Below are 25,794 nucleotides of genomic sequence, written 5' to 3'. Positions count from 1 at the left end.
CGTCTGTTCCTTCTTCGTGGCGTCCCGCTTGCCGTTATTCGCCGACTGCCCAACTTTCGTAGCGCTATCGGTGCTGCATTCTCGCTTTGTTGCAGGCGTTAAGAGGTTGCCCTTCCTATCGCGGCTTCTGTGCCTTTTTTCTCTCGTTCCGTCTTCTTCGTTGTCACGCGTATACAACTTAGCATAGAGGCGTCCTTTTCACTTCTCACTGCCCTCGTCTAATAGGCGAGAGAGCGTCACGCGCACCGCTCTCCGAAGGCAGCCTACGGATGCATAACCCGCTATCTTTCCGGCCTGCTTTGAAACCGCCAGGGGGGGCAGCGGAGCGGCAAATCTTTGCTCGGGTTCGAGAGGAGTACCCGCTCTAGACGATAGCGACGCATCAGGAGGAAATATAAAAACGCCAGAGACAACTGTATCCGGCCGCAGAGAGAGAGAGCGCAAGAGAGAACAACGTGAAAAACGAGGCATTTGAACTGCGTACAACGGAAATGGCCGCCTACTGGAAACAGATTAGGGATAATATATGGACGCCGGCTGCGGAAACGAGATCGAATTTCGACTGAGAACATCTTACAGGAGGACAGAAGAGGGAAGGATTTGGGGGCACCGCCTCTTCCTCAGCGGCCCATTTGAATTGTTCTTTTCTCCCCCGAGATTTCCTGCCAGATTCCTCGGCCTTATTTAGACTGGAGAACAAACAGAGAGCGCGGTGGAGCTCGCGGCACGGGGAAAAACAGACACCTCGAACGGAGGAGACGCCCCCGCACAGCCAGATATCTCCTCTCGCTCAGGTTGTTCTTCGGCGAATTTGTATACCGCGAGAGCGAGGTTTTCGGTGTCCGTCGCCTGCGCGGCCAGGGCATGATGCAAAGACGTTTTCGATTGAGCGCCTCTTCTCCCCGCGTCCCGCCTTTCGGCGGGGACGTGAAGCCGAGCCGACGTCGGCCCGGTGTTTGAGAAAAAGAGGGCGGAAAAAAAAACTGTGAGGAAAGGAACACGGTCTGGAAAGGAACACGTGCGGGGGGGGACAAGACGCCTTGGGAGAAATGCTCTCAGCGGTCCCAAAACGGGATGGCAGCTCCACCTCGTCACTGGGAGAAAAAGGTAACCCGAAGCTAGTCCAGCAGTTCCGAGAAAAAAATAAGCGCCATTTTTACGAAGGTAAGAAAACATGCCGCGGGCTCATCCTATACGAGAAACCAATTGATACTGAGCGGGGGAAAAGGGGGGGAGGGAGCAGTGGAGTAGCGGACGAAGAAAGAGTAATACATATATTGGCACGTGGACTAAAAAGAAGTCACAGTCCTGCCGACGTTGTGAGGTCAAGATAAAAAGAGAGAGAAAAAAAAATCGGAGCGCAAACTAACTACGAGGCGCGCTATTAGGAGCAAGTGAAAGATTACAAAAATCGATCGCGCCGCATGCAGGGTTTCGAGCAACCCTGTGATGAATTCGAGCCAGGAAGAAGCGGGGATGTTTCCACGCAGCGTGTGGGTGTACTGCGTAGCAGGACTATCAGGAACGAGCGTGTGCGTGGTTGAGTTCACCGCTTATTTTGGCCTCGAATGAGCGCCGCCAAACGGATGCTAACAAAAACGCGTCGGTAAGCTGCAGTTCGTCTGTCGATGTGTTCTTTCTCGTCGAATCTTTTGTGCCTTTTAAAGCAGCCCTTCGCGTCTGCTAAGAAACCGCGAGTAATTAACGGCAATAGTCGCCGCTCTCCTCGCCCTTTCGTATGTGACCACCTCCATTCCCTGCATTATGTTTGTTAATCATTCCGATGACTGGCACATTTCGTTGCATTGAGAGTGCTTTCGATAAACGTGAACGTTAGAAAAAGGCGTGAGTTGAGTATTCTCACATTTAAACAACATATAATATACTGTAAGCATCGCCTGCATTGAACTAAGCCAGAACTATAAATGTTTCCTACTCGGGTCCTTGGAACTGCCTTGGAATTGTTTGGAATAGAATACAGTAGGAGGAGACAGGTATCCAGCAAGACTAGGCATGAGTACCATTATTTGTGATTAAGTAGTTAATTACTCACAGCTCGATAGTAAGTTCGCTCGCCCTGCCGTATAACGTGCGAGCCGTTTACTGCCGTAAAGTTTGGAACTTTTCACCCGTTGTTACTGGCATGCTTCGTCGACGCAGCTGCATGCCGCTTGAATCTGCCTACACTTTAGACTTCCTTGCGCCGCGTTGCAAAGGATTCGATGGGGGACACCCGACATCGGTGTCATATCTTCTCATCGGTTCCGTCATCAAGATTTCCTGGCTGTTTAGTTTCCTCTGAAAGCTGACACAGCTGCAGAGCATGGCAGCTTGACCTTTACAAAAATTTCTTTACACAGCCTGTAAATTGTCCATAGACTTCTATCTATAAAGTCTATATACTCTCTATAGACACACCATACATAACAGCCTATAGGCAATACAAATCCATAGACACTGTATAGACAATCTATAGAATTATGGCCATACAGTTTTAGTAAGCTTTTGTCCATGAATAGACAAAAAACAAATATCTATATGAAGGCAGTAGAGTCTATAAGAAGTCTATAGACTGTCTATAAACCATTAATATAAGGGGAGCGCATTGCCAGACGGCTGCGACCCCACCGTTGTTTCCCTTGTCACTGGTAAACTTTCCGAAAGTCTTCCCCGCATCGCGACGCCATTTCAAAAATGAAAACCCACCGGCACACGCATCACGTAAGGGACCGAAGAAAGGTCTCGGACGAAATTCAATAACGTCGTCTCTGAAAATCCGGTCTCTGAGAGAGCCCGCGGTCGGTCTGCGCCCACACCTCTCGACTATTCAGAGGGGCGCTAACAATATCCGTCGCGAAAATTGGATTCGGAAACGCCGGAAGGACAGCCCCTCGACAATTCTTTATTTTATGCCTTACACAGTCTGGCTGTTTGCTTTTTTTTGCTTTTCTTTTCCCTGTCAACTGCTGAGTCAGCGGCTCTTCCGGATAATAGCGAGGAAAAGGAGTGTGCGGTGGAATTCACGTGGGGCGAGCAGCTAGTAAGTTAACGGCGGCAACTCGTGCTAGTGAAATTTATTTTCCTTTTCACGAAAAGAAAAAAGAACACCGCTAAGTACGCTTCGCAAACGCAGTGCGCGCTCTGCGAAGCACGTATTCCAACGCGGTGATTCTGAGTTGGGGTTCCCGAGACGTCGCACGCACATTTGGCCCTGCAATGGCGTACAGAACGTCTCCTGCCACGGGCATGCTGCCCGTCGCTATGTCACCTCTAAAACACAGATTCCGCGCTTTGTGTGCACAAAATGTGAGAGACTGCGGCACTACGCGGTCTGCATCGGATGACGAACCGTCGCTAAAACCGGAGCGTCGACGCCAACTTCTGGTTCGCCGCACAATCACTCGCAGTTAGCAGTCGACCTACGCGCCTGGGCTGTACTAGAGTCACTAAATAAAGACTTAGAGTACCGTCACTGCAGCACGGCGGTAAGCAGGGGCGGCCATTTTGTTGTTTATCATTGTTGCCAGATTGCCGCTTCGGTGACCTCGCCGCTAACTTTGGCCCGGCCATTTTGTAAACAACGCTGTTAGCCACCCTGCGCTGCGGCGGGGATCGTAGCCGTACGGCATGGAGCCGCTCAGATGCAAACGGTACAGCTCTTGCCTTCAGTTTATGCTTTCGTCGTGCGGAGCTGAAATGCTGCGAGGCGCGGAATCCCTGGTCACTGAGTCGGTCACCGGCAGCACTCGCAGCACTAGGACTACCACAGTTGCCCGACTGAAAACGCATAAGCCACAAAATGGCAGCCCCCATGAACCGTCGCAGTGTAAACAAATATCACGTGATGCAAACTGACCAATGATCGTGGCGGCGGCACAGAACAATAGGAGAAAAGAGTGCCGGTACTCTAAGTCTCTATTTAGTGACTCTAGGCTGCACCAGTGAGGACGGACGTGGACAACGCTCGGCAGCAGGTTTCCGCTGATCGGTCGCATTTGGTGGCCAGCGGGGGAGAGACGACCCAGCAAACTATGCTGACGCGCAACTCAAAGTGGACGACGTCAGACGCACGTCATCGGCACACGCTCGATATATTTCTTACGCTGCATAGTTACGCAGTTTGCTGAGTCGTCGTCCCCGTGGAAGGGATGGACGGGGACGTTGACCCTACCAAATACCGGTACGCGCGCGAAGGAGAGGCTTTGGGTTCCTAACTGGACCGGAATATGAAGTGGACAGCGCCAAAGAAGCGCTGCAGCATCTTCCGCTGTAGCACTCTCGAAGACACCGACACGGACGGTGGCAAAGCGATGTAAGGAGCAGTCTGCTCTATGAAAAAGCCTTGAGAAGCAAACGAGGCGCGCTCGAATACTTTTAGATGCCAATGGCAAAAAAAAAAAAAACTACTAGGATGAAACTTGCGAGCCAGAGGCACAAGCATTCGCCTCCAAAGAAAGTGGCTCGTAAAAGAAGCTACAGAAAGAAACAGCTTTTCGAGCAGTCGCTTCGTGGTATTCCCTTTATAATGAGCAATCGCGGCGTAGCTCATTGCCCATTTCTTTTTCTCCTTTCCAGAGAAACCTGACACCTGCCGACAGTATATTGCAGTTTTTGATCAGCCTTCTGAACGAAACATAGTCATCCGCTCCGAAACAGACTCAGTTTATACAACACTTGTGCGCGAAAACACTACATTAACAATGCCTTCATAAAACTGTAACAAAGCCCGCGTGCGTGAGGGAAAAACAACAAAGCCGCCTTTTTTTTTGTTGTTGCCTCGTTTCGCTTGCGGAAGTTGCTGTCCTTTGTACTTTGCCTCCGTCATGCGTCAGCTGCTGCGAGACGCGCTGAGAAGTTTTCTCGTCGTCGCGGCGTCCTGGACAGGCCGTAAGTGACACGCCCAAAAATAAATAAATAAATAAATAAATAAATAAATAAATAAATAAATAAATAAATAAATAAATAAATAAATAAGCAGCAGTAACAGAGACGCACGGCGGAGTGCTCCTGCCGCGCGAACCTATCGGCGTCGTTGAAGTACTGCCTCCGTAAACGAAGCGTATCGTCTAGGAACACGTTTTCGTCTCGCACGAATGTGCTTCCTTCGCAAAAGGAAAAAAAAAAAGGACTACGGCTAGTTTTCGCTTTGTTTTTGTTTAAATTCGAGCGTATACTAAAGCACAGAAAAAAAAATGGCTAGAGAAATTGATGGCGTCGAATGCTAATATACGTTTCTGTGTGAAGACACCGCGGAGCGAACTCGCGCGCAGCCTAGAGTCGGGCAAAATGTAGCGTCTTCGGAGTGGCGTGATGGGCTCGTTTCCTCCTGCCACGTGTTCGAACGGTGAAGCCGGTCCGGTCGTTCAATATTTCACCACAGCGCGAAGCACGCGCGTGGCTCGGAAAACATAAGCGCGGGGCGCTTACGACGAGCCACCTTCCCTGAAGGATGATGCGAGCCAATGATGCAGCCATTAAAGATTCAAACTCCCGGGATGTTTTCTCTGGGCGGCTTTTTGAAACGCGAGCGCCGGGTTTTATTTATGGAGGGGGCGCTCGTCTTCACGGTTTTATTTACAACACACGCACGCACTTCGACGCAGACAAGGCGCGATGCAAAATTTTGCATAATGCTCTCTTCTCGTACGCCATTGTTGTAGCCATTGTTAGCCACGCACAATGCTCTCGCCCTTCAATGTGTGTTGTAGATACCAGCATCGCTTATCATTTTAATAACAATAATAACTAGAACCACAAAAACAGCCCGCTGCGTGTTTGAGGCTGCCGATGCTGACCCCAAAGCGACGACTCATGCGCAGGGCGATTTCTGCCACGCTAGTTTCTCGCGCTCTTCTCTTCACGAGCCTTGTCATTCGAGAGAAAAACAGCTGCGAACACTCTTACTGCTTTCGTTCCGTTCGTCATAATAAACCGGCAAACCGAATTCCCACTTTTCGATTCAACGAACAGTGCATCCGCGATAGGTATGCGCTGACACGGCGCGCCTTTTCCAGCCCACCCCGGAAGAAGCTTCATACCATTCTTTCCCCTTGCTACCCCCCCCCCCCCCCCCCCAACCTTTATTTTCCATTTTTTTTCCCGCCCATGGTGGTCGAATTTCGATGGAGGCGAAATTCTAGAGGCCCGTGTACTGTGCGATGTCAGTGCACATTAAAGAACCCCAGGGGTCGAAATTATCCGGAGCCCTTCACTACGGCATCCCTCATAGCGTGAGTCGCTTTGGGACGTTTAACGCCCATAAACCATAAACCATAAACTTTCCCTTTTTTTGTTTTTGTGTGCATTTAGGGCGGAGCGCTCCACACGTTCGGCCTCCTCTTAATATAATAGACAGTGCATTCGTTGGCGTGCGTACGCGTATTCGTGTTAAAGTGGCAATTTTTGCAGCTCTGTCATTTCCAGTCGAAGTGAGACAGAAAGGGAGCGAGCTAAAGGGTTATTGGCAGGCAGCCATCCGTCAGCTGATAACAGCCGTTGGAAAACCGTAAGCATGAAGAAGAAGGCAGGCCGGGAAGTGTCACGTTGCTGTGCCTCACCCATCTCCGTCCAGATACCGGGAAGCAGAAAGTGCGAGCAATTGGCCGTGACTCGAGCAGCTATGGGAAGATGGATCTACTTGGCCCAGCAACAGGGAAAGCATAACAACTTAGCCAGAACCCTTTCGTGCCAGAGAACAGACTTTTTTTTTTTTGTCATGTCGTTTCCGGGGAGCAACGCGGGCGCAATCACTGAGACAGTATGTCATAGGGTGAGGACGGTTTAATTTAGAGGAAGCCTCAGAAAATTGGATGCGAGGAAAGCAAAGAACAATAAAAAATGAGTGAAAAGGAGACACAGAAAGGGGATCTAGCGCGCACGACTCGAAGGGAAAATAATCCATCCGACGGTTGTTGCGTTTTCGCCCCGCGGCAAGCGTTTCTCCGCCGCGGCCGGCCCCCGTATCACGAACAGGACACCTCGCTAATGTATCGAGGGCATTACTACGACGCAGCGCGATCCGCGCCAATGGTGCGTCGTCCGCCCGCGCATCGGATCGCATCGCCACTGCGGACCGCGCGGGGGAGTTGCTGATTAAAAGTAGCCCGGAAGCTTCCATCGCTCATATTGAAAGAGGCGCCCCCTTTCCCTTCCCATCAACCCTGCTTTCGTCAGACGGCGCCCCGGTCTTCTCCAAAGTCGTCGCTCGATCAGGGACGACCCCTTCTGATTAATGCGATCCGTAAGCAGCTGCACGCTGCAGCTTTCCCCGTCTCCGCAGACTGCTCGCTACGGAGGCGCATCGGGCAGCCCCCTCCGTTCGTCCTTTGCCTTTTTACTCCGCAATTTTAGCCCTTGCTGCGTTTGTCTTTGTGAATTAAATCTCTCTTTCTGTGCTAATCTTTCCTTCTTTTTTACCACTTTCCTGACTTCATGCGTGCTTTTTTTTTGTCCTGCCATGGGGGGGGGGGGAGAGTAATTTTGCTTCCCTCTAGTTCTCTTCATTTGCCCCCCCCCCCCCCCCCTCCTTTTTTTTTTTGCCGCGGCGTATGTGACGCTGCACTCAATTTGGTAGCGCGTTTGAACGGACAATCCCATTTTGTGTCTGCGACAGTCTGCGCTGTACAAACATAGGGAGCCCCAATTTTTGAGAAAACGAAGCCAGGAGGCGGAGGTGACGGGAGAAAGGGATTATGGAGTTGGTAAATAAAGGAATTTTTACCCTTTAGTGAGCCGGCACCCTCTTCCGCCTGATCCTATTGTCACCGTCGCAGCGAAAACCAAAGTGATATTGTCGAACGCAGAGGCGCGGTGTAAAAGATTTTCTTGTTGTTGTTATAAACTCGCTCGAGAAAGCTGATTGGATCGTACACGTTCTGGTTTCTTGCCGTTCCGTGAGAAACAGACAGAGGCGGCTGTCTTACTCCAACCTTGTTACCGCACCTTGCGTTGTTTTCAATTCTTAACTTGTCACCGTGAACCTGCTTTCAGTGCATTTAATCCTGACGTCAGGCACTTGGGTAAACAACGCGGCGAACGTCAGCTGTCGGCGTGCATACTTTGACACGCACTTTTTTGTTCTCCGCATTAAGTAGTAATGAACGTAGAAGAGTGGAAGCTGGGGCCAGTTTGTTCAACATTATCGGAACAGCGCAAGGACATGAACGTGAAAAAAAAACACAGACAAGTGCGCCGACTTGCAACTTATTTTATTCAGGCGTTCGCCTCAGTATATAAGTAGTGGCAGTGCCTCAGTAACAAAAGTTGGAAGTCAGCGCCCTGTCTGTGTCGTTTTCACGCCCACTTTGGGGACTAAATATTTGGGTAAGAGAATCTGCGATTAAAAGGAATTAATGCAGCGAAATGCGGGCAAGGCACGTCAGATCTCCTTTTGCAAACTCACTGTGATCATCTAGGGGTCTAAAAACCGAAGGCCAAACCATGGTTCACACATAGCCGCACGGGAGCGGCAACTGCATTGAGTGAAAGATTGCCCAAAAGATGAAAATACGTTTCGGGAGCATTACGGCTCCCTTGTTCACTAGATTACGGCTCACTTGTTGACTAGATAGTGAACAAGGGAGTCGTAGTGCTCCCGAAACGTCTTTTCATATCTTTTGACTTTGGCCAGTGACCAGCAATCCTCATCAGCATGATTCCTGACCAGACGGTATGCCGTCAAACCCTCGACTACATTGCCCAAACATTAGTTGGAGGCCTCTGAACTGCGGGAAGGCGAAAGCCGTTAGCGACTCATTGCACTGATTTGAATTTGCCGCGCTTGAATTTATGCCATGACAAAGGAGAAGAGCAGCTGACGCGAGCGTGGCAGAGAGATCACGTGACATCACAAGGTCACGTGACCTAAAGTGTAACGGACGTACGCGAGTATGAGCCATTAAAGGCTATCGCCTTAAAATGACCCGTGCAATGCAAGCGTGTAAGCAAGCCAACATTATCTTGCGAACTCGAAGAAACTGAAGTTCAGAGTAATGCGAAAACGCAAAACTTCCAAGAGGAAGGAGGCAGCGAGCGAGTGGCAGCTCGCACAGAACACGGCGGTGTGCGCAGGTTTATCCATTTCCTGAACACAGTCCCCACACGTTGGCCACCTCGACTTACGTCATGCTGTACACGTCTTCTCAGAGCGCAGCGTTGGGAGGGCTTCAAAAAGAGCGTGCCGAAACACAGGGAAGTGGGCCGCAACAGAGCAAGGAGAGGATAAACAACACACTGGTGGCAGCTCTTCCGTCCCCTTCCTACACTTTCCTGCGTGCTGCGCGGGAAAGAGAGCGGTTTTTAGGCAGTTTTCTCCGTTCTTCCCGGTTCGAGACTCTGGAGAATAAACTTTGTTCTCGGGCGGTTCGAGCCTTTTGTCGCGCCGAAGGATCAATACCGGGCCGAATAATGCGGGAACGTTAATCAAATCCTGCCGCTGCCCCGGCGAGCCCTAGTCTTTTGAGACCGGCGGCCGGCCGGCCGCTTCGTGTTTTACTCGAAACCGAGGCTCTATTTTACTGCGCTGCCGAGACCTCTCTAAGCTGGGCCAATAAGGAAGGAGGCGCTCGAGGAGTGTTATCCATCTGGCCATCTCATCGACCGCGGCGGGCACCTCTCGCTTCCGGCGTCGCGGAAACCGCACGAGACATGCACTCTTCCCTTCCCCGGCGCTTTCGCCAACCGACAATGAGAAGAAACACAAGAGGGAGAGAGGGAAAGCGAACGCCAGGCGGACACGGGCTATAAATAATGGGGAGCTTTGGGAAGGGCGGGTTGTGTGGGGCTTTGGCAACAAAATTTGCCTCGACGAGAACGCGGCTAAAGCAGGCGTCAGCCTCGGTCTTAATTACGGGGTTCACTTTGCGAGACCTCATTAGGAATCGATGCCAGCAGGCCCCCAAACTTTGTGAGAGAGAGGGCGAGGATGTAGAGCGGGGGCTCGCAGGCAGGGAACAAACATGGGGGCGAACTTGGAGCAAAGAAAAGACACGCGACCCCTGTTACGCGGTGCGAGATAGAGAGAGAGAGGGAGAGGGTGGAGGGCGGAAGGGGAGGCACTAATAAAAGCCAAGAAAGCGAAGCCGAGTGGCAAACATCGCCACTAATCAGGACGAGCAGAAACAAAGGGTGCAGCGAGGCACGCACGCGCGCGTGGAAAGAGGATCACTTCGCTCCGCCATCGATTACGCCGGGGAAAGAGCTGGGCAGACGCTGCGGCGGAGGCTGGGAAAGGGGGATGCTGGGTGGGAGGAGGAGGTGGAGAGTGGCTTTTTCGCGCCAGTTTACATCGTCATTAAATCGTTACTGCGCCCCGGCACGGGCCACGCGCGCAACTTGGAGAAGACCAAGCGTGCGGCGAGGAGGAGGAGGAGGCCCGCGCGCCACGAAGCATCAATTAGTGCCCTCGTGTAACCTTAAACTGCGCATTAGGAGCTGACCCGATGGGACACGGAGCCCGCTCGGAAGCGATGGAGTCCAATGAATCGCCCCGAAGGTTGCACAAATTGACACGGCGCGCGGTCAGTGAACTGGAACATCAGTTCAGAGCGTTGAAAAGATTTGAACCGCTAATGCATTGGACGCCATGGCACAGCCGGTTTTCGCTATTGCTCCTCTTTTTTTCTACCTCTCTCGTTTCAGAGCTTGAGCCGCTGCGCACTAACACGTTATCCTATGAAGCGCCGTCACAAGCGCACGAAAATATGGAAATAAGCTGGAGTAAAAAAAAACGGCGGCGTTGTGACCCCCCCCCCCCCCCCTCTTTCCCGATATCTTTTTTGAGCTAATGTGCCCCGGTTGATGCTGGTGGTCACCGCCGTGCTAATTCAGATCTAGCTCAAATATAACACGAAAATACAGGCTTTGCCATCGCTCGGCTCTGCTGTTCGAAACACGGCAAATTATTGCGAGCATCGGATTTCACGAAAAGGCCGCGCGCTCACAGGCTCGGGCTAATACGTCGCGTGATTTCGGACGACTTAGATGCCACAGACTGTGAAGCCGAAAATGAGCCCAGGGTTATCACTAGAGATGAAAGAAATATACCTCGTGTTTAAATAACAAACGCTCTAGTATACACGTTCCTCAGAAAGAGGCCAATTGGTTTTAAAGGAATTTATGCCAACGGTAAGAAACAAAAGCCTTTTTTTCTTTTTAAATGAGAGAACGCTTCATTTCGAAAAAAAAATAAAAACTATAGAGCGCGAGATAATTATGCAAGCAGATAGTTTGCGCTGCGTTAGCCCCGTGTGATACGCTTATTGCTTTCCTGGGCGCGGCTGCTTTGTTGAGATTCGAGCTCTAATAACATCCGGGAACAGTGGCACGTGAGGCTTGGCATGCTGTGATGAGAGCATGCCAGTGTCCCATCTACGGCCGAAGCCGCAGCCGCCGCTGCAATCAGCGGCGAAGGCCACATCGAACGACCGCGCGTGGGTCCCTTGCTTCTCGCAATTGCCTGCGGCCTAATTTTGGCGGCGGTGCAGCGCTATCGCTTCCGGCTCCGCGGCTCCAAGTAGCCGGCCGGGTTGGCAGGCTTGTCGGCCACCATTACGCAACAGCTACAACAACTGTGTCGCAACTGCATTTCCGCAGCGGCACATTTTTCGTTCGCTTGCTGGTGACCGCACGGTTCCTTCCGGGCAAAGCTGAAAAACGCGTGCGCTAGCGACGCTCATTAGCAGGGTGTCTGCATGTTGATCTTACGTGCGTTCGTCCTCGTTTTCGCGAGCGAACCTATGAAATATGCTCCAGCTGCCGCAAATTCCCAAACAACGCTCCTTGCTCCTGATCGTATACAAGTGCTCCCACAGTTGGGCGACAGCTGTTATCTTCTCCTGTTAAGAAATGGGCTATTTCATATCTGTCACGGCATTTAAGTCCACGTCAGGAGAGGGCCGCACGAACTCGCCAGTAAATGCCTTGAAATAGTCGCAAAGCCCCATAAAAAAAAAAATGAACGTCTGCAATAGATCAACACCCGCCGTGGTGGCTCAGTGGTTAGGGCACTCGGCTACTGATCCGGAGTTCCCGGGTTCGAACCCGACCGCGGCGGCTGCGTTTTTATGGAGGAAAAACGCTAAGGCGCCCGTGTGCTGTGCGATCTCAGTGCACTTGTTAAAGATCCCCAGGTGGTCGAAATTATTCCGGAGCCCTCCACTACGGCACCTCTTTCTTCCTTTCTTCTTTCACTCCCTCTTTTATCCCTTCCCTTACGACGCGGTTCAGGTGCCCGCCGATATGTGAGACAGATACTGCGCCATTTCCTTTCCCCAAAAAACAATTATTATTGTTATTATTACATCAACCTTCCTTCGAATTTACAGCGGCTCTGCGTGCATAGTGCTGTGGTGCTTGGACTCTGCCCGCTGACGCAGTAGGTAGTGCAGCGCTACTTCGCATTTGTTGCTTATAAACGCCTCACGCCTGTCAAACTGGCAAAGTCCGTGCCACAGGAGACCCTTACGTCGAGTCCGGACTAATGTAGGCCGCCAGAGGTAAGTTCGCCCTGCTCTCCTGACCCGAGTTGAAGCGATGTGCGTCCGAGCTAGTGCCGATGTCTGGACTGCGGATAAACACGGTCCCTAGCAGAGAGGCCCGGCGGTCGCGAGCGCCGACGAACCCGTACGGCGCGTGGCACACTCTTCCCTGCGAACCAATTTCGATGGCGGATCGGGAAATTGCGCTCTCGACAGGGCGACTAAAGCAAACAGGAGCACTGCTTGCGCACTGCAGGCTATGCACAGGGCGCGGTGGGGGAGGGATGGTGCAACAGCTCTCACGGCAGCGGTGGGTGCTCACCGATGAACATGGAGGGGGGGCCTAGCTGATCTCACGCTCACGCGTTGTTAACGGGTATTGAAAACGCCTTCGCGGCCAGCAGCTGGCACAGTACTGGCCGTCCAGAGCGACTTCACGAGCATTTGCGGTTATACCCTTGTCCTATGAAATTTACGACCAGAGCTTTTAGTGCATACACATAAGGGAATCTGTAAGGATTTCGATGCAAGACTCGCTGCCAGTGAACCTCAGCTCAGCAAAAAAAAAAAAAAAAAAAGAGAGAGAGAGAGAGAGAGAGAGAGAGAGAGAGAGAGAGATAGAGGGTGAGAGAGAGAGAGAGAACACCGCTAAAGCACCCTGCTATAGCGAAGCGGTCTGGAGGGAAGAACAAATCAAAACCCTGCTGGTGCCATTCTACGATTCGCCTCTTGTAAGGACCTCGCTGCAGAGAAGTCTCCCGTGCTGGCAAACGACGTCCCGGAACGTGCTGAAATGTGTTTTACCGCTGAGGGCGTGTAAGTTGGATGCGAGCGAAAGTGCGCTCAAGAACGCCGCCCTTATTCTTAACCGCTCAAAAGGAACGAAGAATGAGCGACGACTCTACAGGCATGCATGCGAGAAGCAGATAAGGAAGCGCCACGTGCCGGTGTGCTGCACTCCGGGACTAAAAATTTCGTACAAAAAAAATCCACTTTTCTCAACATGTCCCGCGTCGCGAAGCGTGCGAGACAAGCCGGCCGTAAGAGCCACCGACCACCGAGCAGCTCGCGCGAATACGCCGGAGGACCGCGATGACAAGGCGGCGGCCCGCGGCACATAGGCTCGCACGTTCGCTCCAGGCGCGGCCAGCTCTCCGACGCGGCCGAGTGGCAGCGCGGTTTCGACAGCAGCCGCCTGGTCTCTCGAGAGCATTTCGGCGCCGTTATACGGCGGAACGTGCGCGGCGGCGCAGAGGCGGCGGAGCGTTCGGGAGACGCTGTCCGGAATGGAATAATCCGAGAGGTTGACAGCCGGAGGGGTCTCCGCTCGGCACCGACGTGACGCCGAGGAAATGGGCAGCAGAGTAAAACGAATACGGGGCAGCCATTGGAAAGCTATTTCGGCCGTCCAAGGCCGCGCACGCGTTTCTCCCGACCGTCGCGCGCTCTCTTCCCTGACAGCGTATTTTTCGCGTTTCTCTCTGCTTTTCACTCCTTGTGGATCACGCTGCGGTGACACGCCCGAGAGCGCAAATCGAACGCGCGCACCGCCTCTCAGCCGCACGCTTCTTCTCCTTTGTCGCGCTGCTGCGCTGCAATGCGGAGGGGCCACTTTTGGGCGGGCCTCGTTCTTTGGCTGCTGCGACGAGGACGACGGGCCCTGGCGACAGGAAGCTCTCCTGCTCGTATACACCGGGCGGAGTATTTGGGCTAAAGCTGCCCGACGGACACCTGTGCAGTGGCACCCGCTCGTTTGTTTCGTTCTGCGCGGGGGCGAGTGAAAACACACGAAGGAGGAGCTGCAAAGAGCTGAGTGACACTCGGGCCAAGAGAGTTCAACCAGGCCACGGACAACGAAGAGCTTGCGTCGGTGAATTCCAACTCGCTGCCACCATTGCCGGGCGCGTGCCTTTAGTGCTCGGGCGCCTCCAAACCTGCCAAGACAGCAGCAGCTGCCAAGAGACGAAGAGGCAACGAAAGGGAGAAGAGCATTCTGGACGACTGCTCTCCGGGGCCCACCAGTTGACCTGGGCGGCAGAACAGAGCTAAACGTCGCTCCCCTTTATCTTTTCCCTCTTTTGTACACAGCCGCTGTGCGCCCCGCAACGCGCGCATCGTCGGACGTAATACGGATGCTGGCTAACCCCATTGTTTCGTTCCCAATAAAAGCTCGCAGTGTTCCTCCCTCGCCCTCTCCGCCTGCGTGGCCGGCACGCGCTCCCCGACGCCCGGCAGCGTGGTGCGGTGCAGTGCAGCCGTCGCGTGTGGCCGCCGCTTCTTCGGGGCCAGCGAGGAAAGGCGCCCCCCCAAAAGTGGGACGGCGCCGACTGCCGCTCGGCCGGTTCAATCGCCACGGACGAGCGCCTCCGAAATGGGTCGGCGGCAGTGAGCGCGCTCGTGCACGCTCGCCAAGCCCGGCGGCACCCACGCGTGCCGCCATGCTGCGTTAGCCGCGCTCAAATGACGGACTCGGTTTCCGGCGTGTAGCAGCCGCGCGTGTTGTCCCGCGGGCGGAACGCGCTGGTTGGGCGCGTTCAGGTTGTATGCGGTGCGCGTGAGGCGAGCGCGGAACGTGTCGTGCCTGGAATGCTCGTTCGCGACTAACAGTGTCGGAAATGAGAAAACTAAAGGACGAAAACGCAGATCGAGACCCATACCGTGTAAGAGAGAACTGTTTTGTCCGCAGCTGGGGCTACGTTGGCACCGGTCTCCTTCCACCTTTCTCATCGCATCGCCCGACGCGTTTCGTTCATGATCCAACTCGGAGGAGGGAAAAAAGTCCTGCACTCTTCTCCCGTGCCTGCCGCAGGTTGCCATTAAGGTTATGTCTGCTATTGTAGCGACGATGCAAGTTTTTTGTTAACAACCCTGCATACAAAATGGATGCCCTTCTGATACAAGGCTGCTGGTGGACCCAAAGGGTAACGTCGACCATGGGCAAAGGAGTCGGTTCGGACCAAAGCCGGTGAGCTGCAACGCTCCGTCGGCCCAAACTGAACTGGTCTTCGAGACCTGGACCACTGCAGGGGACCCAAGGACTCCAACAGGAGCTTAAGTTCTGACTGCGGATTAGGTTCTCATTGAGACTGCAGGCGGGGCGTGCAAAGCTTCGGCCAGACATTGCGTCTACCCCTGCGAGGTTCAAGCGGAAAGAAAAGTGGCGAGCACAACCGCTGCTTCACGGACGTAGTAAAACATTAATGGCGGATTAGTGGGGAAGAAAAATACACGATTTACGTGCACACGGCGGAAAATGTCATTCTGTGAGAGAGCTCGGTGTGGCCGAATTACGTTTAAGCCTTCTTACCCCGTCATAAAAAAATCTTAATCCGCTGCGACAAGCCTGCATTGTGTTTCTGCTGAGGGCCCTGAGTCTGAGCTTCGTATACAGTCGTTTAATTATTCACAGCTGCTTATTACTGTCTGATTTTTTGAACAGTAGAGAGCTTCCAATTTTCGAAGCGACTGAGCTGATTATAAGCGCTGTCGCTACTGAGTTCTTGGAAAAGAAAAGCAGCTAAAAAAAAAAGAATTCCCTGTAATACATTGCTGTTATTTGCCGCTATTGGTTGTTAGAATGACACGTTTATCAATGTGGCCAGCATGGTTAGGTTGTTTTTTTTGCCGGCGCACGTTCGTTTAGGATTGTCGGTATTTTTTGTCTTCTCTTTTTCGTCTTTAACATCCTGAATAGGCCACGACGACGAAAGAGGCCTCTTAAAATCCCTACTTAGGTGAATGAGTGCAGCACTGTGTCCATATCATAAATCTTGATATGCTATCTCGAAGGACGACGTAATATTTGAGGTAGTAGTGGACTTGCAACTCTGCGGGCGCTGACGGGAGCACTGAAAATAAAAAAAAAACGACGTCGCCAACAATAGCCTGAGAGCGCAGATGACACCTAAAACGAAGCTCCACGAGCGTAGACCGATTCTCACGAAACGCAGCACGGCCCATGGGCAGCAAGCGATGTTTAAGCCCAATGGACGGTGACATCGTTGCATGTGGGATGTGTACAATACCAATGTACGTAAACCTCGCCGTAAATGTGCTCGTGACGAATCTGTAGGGCGGCTGTACGACGGGCGCTGCGGAAGAGAGAAGAAGCCTCCTTTACAGGGGTAATTCTTTGTTCACATAGAATTGCAAAGAAGAAAAAAAAAATCTACACGAGTGAGACTACAGCACCGGCAATAAAATAAAATGTATAAACGAAACGCAGAAAAGACAAAACAACGCCAAACTTTGGTCGAATGAGGGGCGACTAAAATTGAAGGGATGCGTTTACGGCCGGCTATACTGCGCCGCAGTCTGCGGCAGCGCGTGGGGTGGACGAAGCCAGGTTGTTGAGCGGCGTGCAGTTTCCGACTGCATTTCTCAGCGAAGCATCGGCGCTAACTAGAGTGATCGATGTCGCTGCAGAAGCGCGGCGAGCGCTAATGAGAAATTGTACGCTGGCGTCACGACGTCATTCGTCGAGTGCAGCGCTGCGCTGAAAACCTGTTTAGCGCGCCCAGCCGATAAACCTCGGCAGCACAACAACAGCTCGTCCATTTCCCTTTCTCTCGGAATGCCTTCAGGCCAGAGCGCAAAGTGCAGAACTCATGCGCGGACATGATATAAGCAGCACCGCGTAATGCAAGCTAACACGATTGTAGAGGCGAATACACTGAACACACCGCCGACGGAGACTTCTTTTTCTGCGGCAACGCAGGGCAATATGCCGCACCCGATATTCGGACCAGCCCGCTGCCGTGACTTGGTGCAATATGGCGGCTGCAAACGCAGCATATGCGTTTCTTTCCCCCTGCACACGCTTTTTGTTTTTCGCTTTGAGTTGCAGTCATCGGCATGTGGTGCCTTATGTCGATATAAGATTGCCGCTGCTGCATCCGTGCGTTCCTGGCATACAGGCGCTTTGTGACTGTATGCCGGGAAAGGGAGCTTCAGCGAAGCGACTGTACCTGCGTCAGCGCATACCTGTCTCTGTCGCGAGAGAGAGAGAAAAAAAAGTTACTCTTGACTAACGTCTGCCCATTCCCCCCAGTCTAGTAGAAACCTATGAGCAGCACTGGAACACCTCTGACTAGGCGGGCTCGAACAACTCTGCACCACATTGATATTCCGCGTTGCGAGCTCCTGCGCTTTTTGTCGCTTACGGGGTAAGTGCAGGAATGCAGCGACAACCGTGACGTCCGCAGCTGTGGCAGTTGCGTGACGTCAAGCGAAAGGCGATGCAAAAGAAAAAAAACAAGTGAAAGCAACAGGAGGCGCGTTATTTCGTCGAAAGAAAGCAAGAAATGGGGAAAACGGGCAGGAAAGAGAACAAACAAGTTGTGGCGGCCTCTACTCACACTGAGAGTGGACTCCGGGCGCGTGGAGAAGCGCCAGGGCGAAAGAGGCGAGCAGCCACCTCCAGAGAGTCCTCTGATGGCGCATGCGCACACAGCGCGGTACTTGCGGCGACGCAGCCGCCATTGCGGCGGTCTCGATGCTTGCTGAGATGCGAGGTGTGTGTGGCGTCGCACTCAGGTGGCCATCGTGGGCACGACGCGCCGCTCTGAAATCAGCACAAGAAGAAGGAGAGAGCAGAATCGTCAGCCTCGTGGTTTTCGTTTCGGATTGTTTCAAATCACACACACGCAAATGGAGATTTCCTGCAGACAGACGCACGCTCAAATTCAGAGAAAGCTTTGTTTTCGAGAGCAGTGCAAGGGTTTCCTAAGTTTCATTTCTTTTCAACTCCATACCTAAACTCCGTTAAACATATGACCGCGCCAACGTGTTGGAAACTTATTTCACAGTCGTGCCAACTTATGTATTTATTACTTTGATCATTTAATTTGTCACAATCTGGTCCCCAACTCGTCATGGCTAGGTGCTAATTATGCAACATAAAGTATACCTCTACCGGTCGTTCGCGTTTAGCCATATGGCGCCATGGAGTCATGCACCTTTCTGCCTTGTGGGCAGCTGCGTTTTTTTGCGTTTTTACTATTCGCTGCCTGTATTTCATACATTCCGCGTTTTCCACTGTATGCCTTGTAAGGAGCACGGACCCCGTCAACTCACCTTTGGCTTTTTGTCCGTGCCCCTAAGCATCTCAGGATGTTTGAATAAACTGAATAAAGCATTTAATTTGGGGCACTTGCAACAAAACTGACACAGCCAGATTATTATCATTACAAAAAAGAGCTCTGCGCGCATGTTCTCATAATCCTTCCTCAGGTGACTGCTTATTACAGTCCTTCAATGTTCTTCCATTCCCACTGTGCTATAAGCTTTCAGTTGCTGTTCATATTTATCATAAAATAAAGCAGGACATCACATCTTTCAGAAACAAGTACGTGAACAGAAACATACGCTATAGTCTGCGAGTCACTTCTTTTATTTCCAGTCGTGCCCGGACAAACTACGGCACCGAACACATTGATAACCAAATTTCTGCAGTTTGCAATGTGTATCCTTCCATAATTGACGAAGCTGTAACTTGTAAAACCACTTGTCATTTCAAAAAGAAAATGAAGATGCTTTTTATGCGTACGACTGACCCATCAAATACTTGTGCTATGTAGTGTTTACAGTGATAGCCTCACTCCTGTCATATATTCTATTGTGTTGCGAACTGTAGCGTTACTGGTCTTTTTCTTTTCTCTTTGTTATCCTATATGCCTTCATTAACTTTCAACTACTGTGAAAACTGAACTAAAGAGCTTGTTGAGTTTTAATGAATGTAACCACCCTTCTGCCTTTGATGTGTGACCCGGGGTGAGGCCTCGTCAGGATGAATGCCAGCAGCTTCTTCCTTTTGTCTCATCTCGTGGGCATGTACTGCGCATACAAGTTCATGTCTGAATAAAATGATTGATTGATTGATTGATTTGATTTGATTTGATTTGCATGTTATACAGATGGCTGCTTAGTGATGCGCTTTCTATCTTTCCTTTGTTTACATTCTTTTAGAGCGCCGCTCCTATGTGCCTGATCCTGCATTCGGCGTCGTAGTCGGCGTAACACGCCACACGACACGGCAAAAGCGGAGGCATGGACAACCAGAAGGTGGCTGGCACGGGGAGGTCTCGAAGGGTGGAAACGTATATAGAAACATGTTTCTCTGAAATCCTTCACATCACCATATCGCAAACCTGAAATACGTGAGGGGCTTGGATGAAATTTCGCATTACTGACTATCGTAATCGGCTGTCATCTTTTTTTGCGTGTGGCGGCTAGTGGATTGCTTGAACGACGTGCCATAATTTCAAATCTGCGCTGAGAGAGAGAAAAAGAAACCTTCGGTCGTGCCGCACAGCCAAGGGCTCGTGCGGATGGCGACCATCCGTCATTTAAAAGCGTAATGGCAGGCAGCCACGACGCGCTGTCGGACGAAATCGAGACGCAAACCTGGCCATTAGCAGCCCGCCGCAATCACACTAACCGTTGTGGCTGGTCTTTCCGAAGTACTTTCATGTCTCGTTTCCTAAACGCAAATGGAACAAGAAACGGTATTTACTGAAGTTAGAAAAAGGTGCACGAGTGATCGACATTCCATCACTGGTCACGCACCGCAAAAATTTTGATATATATTTTCACGGGCCGGTTAAAAATGCTGCCCCCCCCCCCCCCCCCCCCCCAACTCATACACGCCGACGCGCCGGGAGAAAAAAGAAAGAAAACAGGTCGGGATTGCATCCCGCCGCGCCCCATTCCGCCCACGTCAATGGGGCACGCCCAATGATATGGCTCGCCCAGATTGCCCATTCGCGTCATCGGGGTATGGGCGGCTAAGAACCCGCGGTGAGGTGCCGCCCTAATTGGTTGCGAGCAGCAATTTTTTTAATTATTTGTGAATATAAAGTGAACGAAGAGCTGTTAAATTTACCGCAATACTCACTAAGACGACCTGCACAGATTAGTGGCGTTACAATATGACGATAAGAATAATTTCAGGGTCGCTTTAAGTGCACTGAACGGTGCGCCTGGCGCTAAATTTGTCAGCCACGAAACGTGCGAGAAGTGTTCCCACGTTTTTGGTAGTATGGCGAACGCTTGAAGAATTGAGCGCCTTTCAAGACTCCAAAGCATCAACCTGCGCGCTGAAGCCGCTTCGTTATGGTGCTAACTAGAGAGTTTTAGCCATGTGGCTTTCTGACAAGTAGCGTCTTCTCATGCACGCCTGTAGCTGTATCACAGTGGTCCTTTCGAGATATCCTGATTTGTTTCTTTGTTAAATATGACATGAGCGTAATTCGCGGCGGAATGGTATTTAAGTGTACATTGCCCTGCTCGCCTGTCTTTTTCTTTATATGGCCCTTCGCTTTTTTACGTTGTTACCATTCTTTTTTTCACTATGCATTACCAACTCGACCACAACGCTATGTTGCTAAAGTTTCCCACGGCTTTAGCATCATCCTGACTCACAGACAAACCAGCTGCACATGGCCACATCCTTGAGATATCTGGGCGTAATGCGTGACGAATGCTGCTCTCCAGTTATTTATGTGCGACAGGGCTAGATACCAGTCTCTTGACACACGCGTGAGCGTTTCGCATCGCCTGCACGATTAACACTGCCAACACTTGCCCATACAAGTGCGTGCCTGGACATGCGTGCCTGTGCGTCTGAGACCCGTCTCTGCAGCTATAAATAGACTGCACCACTGGCACTGCGAAAGCTGCACGTGCGTACGTTATTGTGCTAAATCTTTCGTGCACACGTTCTGGCCCACTCACTAACACATGCCCATCTCTGAGGCATGTCTTGGTGATGTCCGCCCGTGGGTGTGTGCAGGTGCTACGCGTTTGAACCCACGCGAGAGGCGAGAGCAAGTCAGAGAGTGTGTGGGTACCTCCATTGTCCGGGTTGCTCCATACAACTGTTTGTATTATGACATCATCACCTACCATCTATACACTCTCTCTTTCCCTTTCCCCCAGTGTGGAGTAGCAGACCGGGGTCACGTTTCCACCAGCCCTTCCTCTCATCAAAGTTTTCTCTCTCGCACACGCAGTGCGAGGCACCAAAAGAAGGTCAAAACACTAATTACGAGATCTACAAAAATGTGGGTGGCCGCCGGGAGTAGTAACTTGCGAAACAAAAATATAGGAGCGATGGAGGAGGTGGGTCGAAAATTGCGAGGAGATGGCGGACACCAGATCTCCTCTGTGGATGCCCGCGTGAGCGAAAAGTTTTCCAGGAAAACCCAGGGCCGTCAACGACCTAGCGGGGATCGCGCTATACGTGCATGACGTCTGGAGAGGGAGCAGAGAGAAGTAAATGAAACCAGTGGAGAGGGAGGGGGGTGTCGGTTTCGCTCCGACACGTTAGCACCTCGAGAGAGAGAGACAAAAAAACAACAACTGAATAACGGTGGCGACCCACCGCGCTGCCGTGGTGGCGCCCATGGGAAACGTGAGCGTCGTCCACAGCTCTACGTTTCTCGGTGGGATTCACAGCCGCACGGCGTCCGCTGCGCCATTACGCCGGTCGCTGCGAAAGAAGCGCCTCGTAACGAGGCCCCGTCTGCCCCGTGCGGTGTCAAGACGCGTAGCAGAGAACGAGGCGAGGAGCTTCGTCTCCACTTATTCCAGCGGCCGTGATAAAGAAAGGGGAGGGGGAAAAGAAGAGAAGAAACTAGACCACCAGGAGGGGCTGACCTTGCTGCAGCGGTGCTTTTTACATAACGCAGTCTCGCGGAGATGTCACAGCCTCAACGAAAGAGAGCGAGAAAAGAAAGAAAAAAGAGAAGGAATCACGAAGATCACGAAGACAATAGGTGCGGAGCCACTGTCCGAAAGTGGAAATTAAATGCGTGTCACGCGCAAGGCGGAGAGTCGGCGGTGGGACGGGGAGGGGGGGGGGGGACCAGGGGGGCCTACTTTCTACGTCGTTGCGCGTCGTAATGGGTCCCCAAGAATAGAGGTGGCAGAGCGCGCGCGTTTCGTAAGACTCTTTCGAGGGCGAGAAATGCGCCCCCCCCCCCCCCCCCCCCCCCTCGCTTGAATGGGGACTCGAGGCAGGCAAGAGCGCGCAAGTGTGTGCGGGGGGGGGGGGGGGGGGGGGGTGAGAACAGTCAGGAGCAGCGGCATTGAGGTGGGGGTCTGGGGGAGCGAAAGGGGTGTTTAGATGAGAAAGGTCCAGTGCCATTGGGGCGACCTGATTCCGCGATAGCGGCTCTTTCAGAATGCGTCTCCTCTATGCTCGCTGCTGCAGAGTTTGACGAACCAAGTCACCCACTCGCGTCTCTTCAGGTTCGGATGCCCTTGACAGTAAATAGGCAGCGGCAACCGCCTATAGCACGGGCTCTGATTTCTGTGACCTGAGACGGGAACCGGGTGCTTCAATCGAGGTACTTTGATGAAGTAGGCGATGCGTTTGTGTGGTATGTGGAGCTCGACGTCTCGGAGCGGCACGTGGACTGAGAGAGGCGCCGCAGCATGGGACCCCGGATTAATTCCAGTCACGTGTGTGGATTTACACAAGCACGAATCTCTCATCGATTGACGCTGATCGCCAGTGACGTACTTCTGATAGCCCCTCATTTCAGTAATGTCAATGGCTTCAAGTATCCCCGTGGAAGGGGAGATGTACGTGACGCTAGGTTTTCCCGAGCAGCACTGGTTTATTGGCGTTTCAATTAATGTTTTAGTTTTTCTGCAACAGAAAGGCCGTAGTCATCCAGGCAAGCCTGAGCAGCCGTACAGAATATGCAGGGGCTCTTCAGAATGTTGTCACATGTGGCCACGTGACGATTTGCGTCCCTCCAAAGAGAGGCGGGGATGGGATGCGATACAGCCTTCGCTACCGCTCTTCATTAGGGGAGGCGACGAAATGTCTCGGAATTCTTATTGGCCTGTGAATACAGGAAGGGACAGGGCTCCGCCTTTCATTTCTCGATGCGCAGCGCTTAAGACTAAACTAAGCGTGCCATTCTCAGAAAAGAGCTGTTCATGAGAGGCCAGAGACAAATGGGCTAAATAATTGCCGATGCTATATGCAAAGCGAGCATTTTACTTGCTGTAAGCGGGCGGAGGCTACGGTAATATCGTCGCTGCGCGTATACAGCGAACCACGTTAAATTGCTGCCTTTGTACTTTCTCCAAGACTGGCGCTCTCACACATTCCCGCCACCTGGCCTCGTTTTCCCACGTCAAATGAGGAATTGTAAAAAAAAAGAAAAGAAAAGTGGCCTAAGGTGCACCGTGAGCATATTGCTCTTACTATTACTGCGATTTTTGTTTTCGCTCTTCCAAAAAACCGCTCGACCGCAAACTGTGCACGGCTCTGCGTCCGGCGCACCATTTGCCAGCCGTTTTGCTCATTTAAAGTCGGAGACGCGAGGTAGCGGGCTCATTTAATTTCCCTCCGCGCCCCGCCTTTATTCGCCTAATGACCAGCGGGCACAATTCCCCGTCCGGCTCGTTCCGATAAAAGTTGCGCTGCCAAGGACGCGGCCAGTTTTTGTTTGAAGCTGCGCTGCCGCCTTGGCTTTTGTGCTGCCGGCCGTACCACAAAGGCGTCCGCATCAATCGCCGTGTAAGGCTCCCGACACAAGCGCGCGTATGCCGCATGCGAGATACAAATTACTGTCCTTTATCCCGAGCAAGCACGCGCAGGCGATCAAAAAATAAGCAACTGCGGATTGTTGCCTTTTATAGCGAAGATGGGCGCTCAGAATGCCTGCTTAGTTGACGTCCGCGCCGCTAGGGAACAGAATGCAGCAAGAAAAAATAAATAAAAAAGAGGCGCCGGTATGGCAAGACAATTCGCGAGCTGCTTCCACAAAGGGGCCCAGCGATGAAGCGCGCATTAAGCGCCGCCGCGTGCTGCTCTTCTTGTGTTTCTTTAATGGCGGCTCTATCCTGCCTTTTGGCTGTCGCTCATATTCAATAAAAGTGATATAAGGCCGAACGGGCGCTAGCGCTAATGGCGCATTGTCCCTTTTGGCCGCGCACAGAGAGTTTTAGCGTCCGACTTGAGCGTGTGCGTGTCCGAGCTTTTGTGCTCATACTCGTGGTTAGAATGCTTGCGTAATCCGAAGGGGTTCCTTTCATTCAGCCCCGAATTACAAACGCCCAGCAGTTTGTTAATGAAACAACCCACACACAAAGAACGCGAAATACCCAGTGTACGCAAAACGCGTCACTTTTGTAGAAATCTGCATTTTGAAATAAGCGGCTATATATATACATATATACATATAAACATGTACCATCCATTTAAAGCCCTATTCGGGTGGCACTGACGTGGCGCGTGAGCAGTGTTCCACGCTCAGGAACGCGAGAGCGAGTGCTAACGCCGCAAACAGATCCAGAGCTCGAGCGGGACAGACGTAGAGGCACACCTCCGAGACGTCTTGCTGCAGTTTGTTTTCTTTTAAGCGCACTTACTTGTAGGCGTGTTCCGTCATTCCCTTGTACGCGCGCTTTAAGTCGGGGTTGTGAATTCATGAGCTTGGGATGCTTTAAAAGAATGGTTTGGTTAACTGTTAGTTTTTATTGCTGTTGTTTTTGTTGTCGCGCGTGGGCTATGTACCGATATAGAGCACTGTGTCTTTCTTGTTACCACTTTGTTCTCCTGTGACGGCGAGTTGATGCGGCTGCGGTGGAGCATTCTGTTTAGCATAACTGATGATGGTTATGGATTTTTATGGCGCAAGGGCGTCTATGGCCAAAGAGCGCCATGACGCAAGGTATTTTCTTCTACTCAAGGTGGGGTCGAAGATCCATTTCCCAAGCATTTCACCCTAAAGAAGCCGAGCACCAGACCAGGGGAAAGCTTGTACCCACTGTATCACCGGTGGGTGCCCGGCGGCACTGGGGATCGAACCCCGCACCTCCCGCATACGAGGCGGATGCTCAACCACTCGGCCACCTCTGCGGTCCTATTCAGCATAGCTGAAGAGTGCAGCTCATCAAGAGCAGTTGACTGCGATCTGCCTTGTGAGCCGGTAAGCTTGTAAGAAACCAGTAGCGTAAGGCGAGCTCGGGGGATTATCCGAGGGCGTTGCGTTCGAGCTCTTTTTTTTTTTTTGCCTCTTTTAGGCCGAGCTGAAGTTAATGCCCACGCGTCTTTGCCCTTGAAGGCGCGCGTAGCGACGAACTTCCCACGACTGCGGCCGGCTGCTTCCGAGAACGAGGAGGCGCCTAGTTTCGGGAACCGTTAACCCACTAGCCCCAGCGGGGCCCCGCTCGGCGCGCGACAAAAAAGGAGCAGTCACGGAATGCGCGTACGTCGCTGCCTGGCGCACGCACAATGAAATACCGTGTCCCGGGGCAGTTCCTCCATCGGGCGGCCGTTTGTTGCCCACTGCTACTA

General features: G+C 52.1%; 1 protein-coding gene across 1 annotated transcript in view; it reads right to left on the bottom strand.

Moving 5' to 3' along the window:
• The window catches only part of LOC144118419 (protocadherin Fat 4-like), a 270,906-nt gene that overhangs the window by 210,652 nt on the left and 34,460 nt on the right, over window positions 1-25,794 (bottom strand). Inside the window, exon 2 of the mRNA XM_077651364.1 lies at window positions 17,834-18,039. Coding sequence (XP_077507490.1) covers window positions 17,834-17,957 — 124 coding nt within the window. The 5' untranslated portion in view covers window positions 17,958-18,039. The remainder of the gene's footprint in view (window positions 1-17,833; window positions 18,040-25,794) is intronic.

Source organism: Amblyomma americanum, chromosome 1 (genome assembly GCF_052857255.1).
Source record: "Amblyomma americanum isolate KBUSLIRL-KWMA chromosome 1, ASM5285725v1, whole genome shotgun sequence".
Lineage (NCBI taxonomy): Eukaryota > Metazoa > Arthropoda > Arachnida > Ixodida > Ixodidae > Amblyomma > Amblyomma americanum.
The sequence above is the reverse complement of the archived record's forward strand: the minus strand, read 5'-3'. Positions and strand labels throughout refer to the sequence as shown.